Below are 7,500 nucleotides of genomic sequence, written 5' to 3' on the forward strand. Positions count from 1 at the left end.
CCGTTTGATATGCTGGAGGAAGATTATTTTCCTCCATCATATCAGATTCCTTCCTGAAAGCTCTGGGCTGCACATCTGATCCAGAAGTCGAAGGAAAAATATCCCAGTGTGATAACGCTTTAAGCTGTTTTTATGAAATCTTCTATCATGCTATTGCATTCATTTCCTTTGTGCCATTTCCCCTCGTCACTGGAAAAGTAATTTTATTTTTATGAATATTTTGAAACTTTTTTTCCTAAAGCCATCCGGTTGATAAGTAACGACTCAAAACTTGAGAGGAAATCTGTGTCAGCTGTTGCGACTTGCACAGTTTGAACAGCAGGTGTAACATATTGTAATATCAGACCGTCAAAAACTTGAGAGCGAAGGTCATGTGACATTAATGCGAATTGTATCTGAGGAAAAGAGAATCGAGTTGGATTTCGAACAGCGACCAGTGACTGTCACGGGCACTAGGCTTCTTTTAGCTGAGAGAGAGAGAGAGAGAGAGAGAGAGAGAGAGAGAGAGAGAGAGAGAGAGAGAGAGAGAGAGAGAGAGAGAGAGAGAGAGAGAGAGAGAGAGAGAGAGAGAGAGACAGACAGACAGACAGAGAGAGAGAAAGAGAGACAGACAGAGAGAGAGAGAGAGAGAGAGAGAGAGAGAAAGAGAGGGAGAGAGACAGAAAAAGTGAGTGTAAGTGCGAGCGAGCGAGCGAGCAAAAGAGAGTGAGAAAGCGAGAGAGAGAGAGAGAGAGAGAGAGAGAGAGAGAGAGAGAGAGAGAGAGAGAGAGAGAGAGAGAGAGAGAGAGAGAGAGAGAGAGAGAGAGAGAGAGAGAGAGAAAAGAGAGAGGAGAGAGACAGAGAGAGAAAGAGAGAGAGGGAGAGAGGCAGAGAGAGAAAGTGAGTGTGTGTGCGAGCGAGCAAGAGAGAGAGAGAGAGAGAGAGAGAGAGAGAGAGAGAGAGAGAGAGAGAGAGAGAGAGAGAGAGAGAGAGAGAGAGAGAGAGAGAGAGAGAGAGGGGGGGGAGACAAGGGAAGAGAGAGAGAAAGAAAGTGAGTGTATGTGCGGGCGAGCGAGCAAGAGAGAGAGAGAGAGAGAGAAAGGGTGGGGGGATAGAGAGAGAGAGAGAAAGTGAGTGTGTGTGCGAGCGAGCGAGCGAGCAAAAGAGAGTGTGTGTATGAGAGAGAGAGAGAGAGAGAGAGAGAGAGAGAGAGAAAGAGAGAGAGAGAGAGAATGAGAACTTACGCCAGAGGGCACTCACTTATGAAAGAAGTCCTATTTGTACCATAAGATATAAATTAGAATTTCCGTCACGAAAGCCCGAAGGTCCTCGAGTAAACTTACTTAAAACCTTTCTACAAACATTTGTAGCTACCCTGTCTTTCCAACTCCTCTTTAATAGTTGACTTTTGTCTCTATAAAACCATGAATAATTAAATTGTATTCATCAAAATTATATAAAATTACATGTTGTCCATTGGCTTCATTAATCAAGTGTATATATAACTTAGAAAAGAAACATTTCTCCTCTGGGCTTACCATCCACCCACCCTCCACCTGATAGCTGAGCATGTCCCTCCATAAAAAAAAAAAAAAAAATCGAACCGTGGCTCTCAGTGTGCACTCTCGGTCGTGCCGAGGAAAGACGTCTGCGTTGCTCCGGAAACGCTCTTTGCGCCTCGAGGGCGCCGAAGTCATCGAGACTTCGAGGCCACCTCAGACCCTAAGACCTCAAGAGCCCGAGACTTCGAGACACCGAGACCTTAAGACCTCGAGGCCACCTCAGACCCTAAGACCTCATACCCCGAGACTTCGAGACACCAAGACCTTAAGACATCGAGATCCCCGAAACATCAAGACTCCAAGATCTCGAGACACGAGACTTCAAGACCTCGAGACCCCGAGACCTCAATACACCGAGAACTCGAGACACGAGTCCTCAATGCCCCGAGACTTCGAGACACGAGACCTCGAGACACTAGACCTCAAAATCTCGAGACCCCGAGGCCTCAAGACTTCAAGATCTCGATACCTTTGACCTCAAGACCTCGAGACCCCAAGATCTGAAGACCCTAGACCTCGAGACCGCGACACCTTAAGACGAGCTTGTCCTTGGAGCCACGTCACAGCAGACTGATTCCTCCCGCTACCTCACCTCCTGGCTCTGACGAAGGGATTTCTGCAGCTGACAGACATCAGCACAGACAGTTGGGCGACCCACAGCAGATGACCATGGCACCTGGGGAAGCCCTTGGGGGGGGGGTGAGAGAGAGAGAGAGAGAGTGAGTGAGAGAAAGAGAGAGAGTGGAGAGAGAGAAGAGAAAGGGGGGAGGAGAGTAGGAGTGAGAGAGAGAAGAAAGGGAGAGAGAGAGAGGAGAGATGAGAAGACGAATAGAGAGAAGGGGAGAGAGAGGGAGAAATAGAGAGAACGAGAGAGAGAGAGAGAGAAGAGGAGACGAGAGAGAAGAGGAGACGAGAGAGGCGGGGTAAGAGTAGAGAGAGAGAGAGATGAGAGAGAGGGAGGAGAGGGATGAGAGGCGAGAGGGAGTGAGGGAGAGAAAGGGAGGAGACGAGAGAGAGAGAGAGAGAGGATGAGAGAGAGCAGATGAGAGCGAGGAGAGACAAGAGTAGAGAGGGAGATTGAGAAAGATCGGAGTTGGGAGCAGGTCGAGAGAAATGAGAGAGACAGAGAGAGAGAAGGAGAGCAGAAGAAGAGAGAAGAGAGAGAGCGACAGAGAGAGAGACGAGAGAGAGAAGAGACGAGAGGAGAATTGAGAGAGCGTAAAGCATGGCAAACTGATGTAGGGTAAGAGTCGTGTGAAATCTGTTGCAAATAGCGATTCAACAACTTAGTCAGATTCCAAACTCCTAAACAATTTTAGAATAGATACTTGTGCTTCTAAAATAACCCCGATTTCAGTTATTGCTCATGTTCATAGAACTACGTCACTCAGGGAGCTTCCAGCTTACTGATTGGGAAGGAAAAATTATAAAACAGAAAGGCACTTGTAGATCAGATGTGGGAAATAATTTCAAAATATAACGCTCACTAAAGATGATTCAAACTTACATTCCTTTACGAGACAGAACGTTCCCCACCCAAATCAGGCTCGCCCAAAACAGTGGCTCAACAAAGAAAAACTGAAAAAAGTATTGCTAAAAAGGAGACACAGGGCTTATAAGGAAATATAAGTGCTCGGGTGCATCTAATGACTATGAAAGTTATGGTAATCAAAACATTGATGAGATTTCAAAAAAGAAAATAGAAAAAGAAAAACGACACATTACGAAATGAACATCGCTGAGAAAATCCAATGAGGAAACCCCAAAAGAATTTTATAGTTCCATTAGAGGATAATAAAGGTTGTTAGGAATCACATTGGTCCACTATTATATGCGGCGGTCAACTTGAATATACAAACTGAAGGGTTGTGTAATTCTCTCTTAAACAATTATTTTAGCTCGGTAATCCGTAAACGAAAACACCTCAAAGTGAATTTCCAAAACCTGTAACCTGTAGTGAAAAGTCTGGGGTAAACTTACTCACTACGGTAAATATAATCAAAAGAAACAATTAAAAAGGTGTATAGACAAACTCAAAGTTAAATAAAACACCAGGGCCTGACGGTTGGGCATTCCAAGAATCTTAAAGGAAATGAAATAAATGAGATTGTTGTTCCATTTGAAATTTTATTTTCAAGAAATCCATCAATATATCCGGAGATGTCCCCAAGAGGAATGGAAGCTAGCTAAACCGTTACTTAACCCCATAATTCAAAAAAGGTGACACAAAGAAAAACCAACTAACTATAGGGCCTATTAGTTTGGACATTCGATCGTAGGAAATAATAATGGGAAACTCTCATCAGCAGATGCTATCTATCGAATATCATTTAGAAAGTAACCGTTTGATAAATCTGATAGCCAACATTGGTTTCTAGAACGGAAACGTTCCTTGCTGTGACTAACTTACTCGAATTCTACAACACAGTTATCTCGATTATGATTATGTCAAAAGAAAAAAAATATAGATTTTAATATATATCTAGACTTTTGCAAAAAGCTTTTTGATATCCCGTCCCACACGATAAGACTAATTACTCAAATTAGCTTTGCAGTGGAATAAGTGGTAAGGCCTATTAGGTTGGACTTAGTAATTTGGTTGAAAGGTCCGAAAACAGAGTTGTTTTAAAATGGAAAAGACTGCTGGATGGAAAAGTGTTGCAAGTGGAGTTCCTCCAGGGTTTCCCGTTCTTGGGCCACTTCTATTCATAGTATATATAAATGATATAGACCATTGGAACTAAAATCTACTGTTTCCAAATTTTGGCCTGATGATTACAAAACCTGTGCTGAAGTGGCAAAAGATCACTCAAAGCACCAATTAGATATGCAAGAAGATTTAGAGTAAATTACAGGCAATGGTCCCTGAAATGTGGCTCAATTGAAATTTAACACAAGTAAATGCAAGGGTAATGCACATAGGTAAAAATAACAGTAAAGTACGATTACAAGTTATATTTGGAATTTCGGTTTAACCGAAAATGTGGATAGTGAAAAAGATCTCGGCGTAAATTATCAAGATAACGACCTCAAATCATCCAAGCAGTGTATATTCAGCATCTGAGAAAGCAAATAAGATTCTGGGCATTTGATTGCGCGATCGTTTTGAATTGCAAAAGTCCATCACTCATTAACAAGCTTATATAAATCGTTAGTTCGTCCACATTTTGGAATATGCTGTTTCCGTAATGGTCCACCGAATCTCATTAAAGACATTGACAGACTGGAAAAAGTATCAACGGCGAGCCACAATACAAAACTGATTCCAAATATCCAAATAATTAAATCATACGAAAAATCGACTATAAGCACATGAATCTGTTTTCCCCTAAAAAATGCGTAGACTCAGGAGGTGACTTGATACATGGTCTTTAAGATTTTAAAGGGGAATTGACACACATCAAACAGTGACAAAATTTTCACATTCGATATGAGAATCAGACAAGAAACAAATGGTCTCAAACTGTCCGGAAATTAGATTCCCAATTTGGAAGTAGGCTAGAAACAACTTTGCCATCCGTGTAGTTAATTAATGGAAATAATCTTCCTGCACAGGTAGTGCAATGGTTAGTTCAGTTTCGATGCTTTAAGAATCATTTAGATAAATACCTAAGTAAAGATTGCTGTAATTATTAGAATTTTTGTATATATTTATTTCGTTTTTGTATTGTGTATAATTTGTCTGTCTGATTTTCATTTATTATTAGTTATATTCGTCAATTTATTATCATTTACTATTTACCTGTTTTTTTGTTTTGTTATTCACAACTATACCTAATGCATTTATTTATGTATGTTATTGTAATTGTTATTTACATTGTTATAGTTTTATTTTTTTATTTTATGATTTTTTTATTTTTTTTTTTTTTTTTTTTTTTTATGGCCATCCGACCTAGATATGGATCAAAAGGGTCTCCTGTCGGCATTGCTGTGCCTTTGTAATCCTTTGTAATCCTTGTGAGAGAGAGAGAGAGAGGATGGAGAGAGAGAGAGAGATGAGAGAGAGAGAGATAGAGAGGAGATCTGATGAGGAGAGAGAGAGAAAGAGAGAGGGGAAGAGAGAGGGAGAGAGAGAGAAGAGGGGATAGAAAGGGAGAGAGAGAGAGAGAGCTTCGAGAGAGAGGCATGAGATAGAGAGATGAGGAGAGAGATGAGGAGAGAGAGTGGAGAGGATGAGAGATAAGAGAGGAGAGAGAGAGAAGAGAGAGGAGAGAGAAAGAGAGAGAGAGAGAAAGAGAGAGAGAGAGAAAGAGAGAAAGAGAGAAAGAGAGAGAGAGAGAGAGAGAGAGAGAGAGAGAGAGAGAGAGAAAGAGAGAGAGAGAGAACTGTCGGAGAAGCGAGGCCGAAGAGAGGGAGGAACTTGAGGTCGACCGAGCTTCGTCTAAACCTTTGCCTACAGGCTACAGTCAGTCTGGGAGGAAGGATTAGCTCTGGTCAAGTGATGTGACCGCGACAGGTCACATGTTCTCGTTAATACAGCTCAGATTACCGAGTTGATGCCGTGATACCATTCTCTCGAACTGATATGTGTAGGAACCAAGGACTATTATCACACAGGACGTGCGCACCCAGATCCCTGGGTCCGCTAGCAGAGGCCATTACTTTCTTTGTAACCTAACATTTTATACTGGACAAATATATCAAAACTAGAAACCTAACATTGCATATAGGACAAATATATCAACTATTGACTTATTCAAGAATATACAGTATAAGTTAATATAAACTTTTATAGTGAAATATGAAACTATTTTTAAGGTACTGTTATGCTTTGAAATGCCAATTTTAGCCGGACTTAACAGGTATTATTGTATGAGGTTAGTAGACACCAGGGTTGACGATTTCTTTTTTCTTTTTTATCTTTTTAAAGAATATGAAAAATCGATTTTTTTTTTATTTAAATCAGATTTATTTTATTTAAATAGATTTTTCTCGTGGATTTTGAATATTGTGGGATTGCCATCTGATATGCAATCTGATTGCTAAAGGACATTTTTGGCATACTAATATAAGGAGCAGTGTTATATAGACTTGCCACATGTATACAAGGAACGGTATAAGCCGTATGTGAGGACGGTATGCTCAGGTTCATTCGATTCCTCCAAGAGTTTTCTCATCTTGGTGACATTTGCTGAATTGTCTGTCACAACACTTCCAATGTGACAACCAAAATCTTGTTCAGCCTTCTTGATCGAATTTTGTACAAGTTGTAGAAGATATTCAGCAGTGTGAGGTTTCCCTGATGTGTCTATTGTGTCAACTAAATAAATCTGACCAGTGGATGTTGTTAGAGTGACACATATTATGGGCTCATTATGAATGTTAGACCACCCATCAATTGAAAGACATACAGTTTCATTATTCAGGTCATCTGCACATTTTTTATATTCATTTTCATACACAAGATTCAAGTACTTATCGGCAATATATTTTCTGAATGGAGGAATATAACCTGGCCTCAGGTTCTGAACCATCTTGAGAAACTGAGGATGCTGAACAAGACGAAATGGTGAATTTGTAGCAAATATAATTCTTGCAACTTCTTTGTCGAGATTTCTCTTTTGAGAGGCTGAAATTTTTATGATAAATCTGTCCAGAGATGTTGATGACTTTCTTTAAGATGAAAATGATTTAGCAGAAGTGGCGCCTGTGGAGGAGTCTGATAGTAACCTTTTTAATGGCGGAATCAGGTTTGCAGATAATTCAAGTGGAGCCGATGATGAAGGGATTGAAGCTGTTGATACAGATCCTGAAATGGAAACAGAAAATTTTAGAATATTGCATAATTTATAAATGAATAAATAAATGAATACAGTGTGATTTAGTCTACTTTTGAGTACAGTGGTTATTTTTTTAGATAATGATCATATTCACACAAGCCACTAAATTATTTGGAAATAATTAACAGGATATGAAATAGGTGGGCTTGGAATTCAGCCCACACAGGATTCAGTCCACT

The 7,500-nt window shown here is 40.4% G+C and overlaps 1 protein-coding gene across 1 annotated transcript in view; it reads left to right on the forward strand.

Moving 5' to 3' along the window:
- LOC143034826 (uncharacterized) overlaps positions 1-2,016 on the forward strand; it is a 9,570-nt gene extending 7,554 nt beyond the window's left edge. Inside the window, exon 3 of the mRNA XM_076201171.1 lies at positions 1,624-2,016. Coding sequence (XP_076057286.1) covers positions 1,624-2,016 — 393 coding nt within the window. The remainder of the gene's footprint in view (positions 1-1,623) is intronic.
- The last annotated feature ends 5,484 nt before the right edge of the window (positions 2,017-7,500 follow it).

Source organism: Oratosquilla oratoria, chromosome 18, assembly GCF_046742065.1.
Source record: "Oratosquilla oratoria isolate Oo_2021 chromosome 18, ASM4674206v1, whole genome shotgun sequence".
Lineage (NCBI taxonomy): Eukaryota > Metazoa > Arthropoda > Malacostraca > Stomatopoda > Squillidae > Oratosquilla > Oratosquilla oratoria.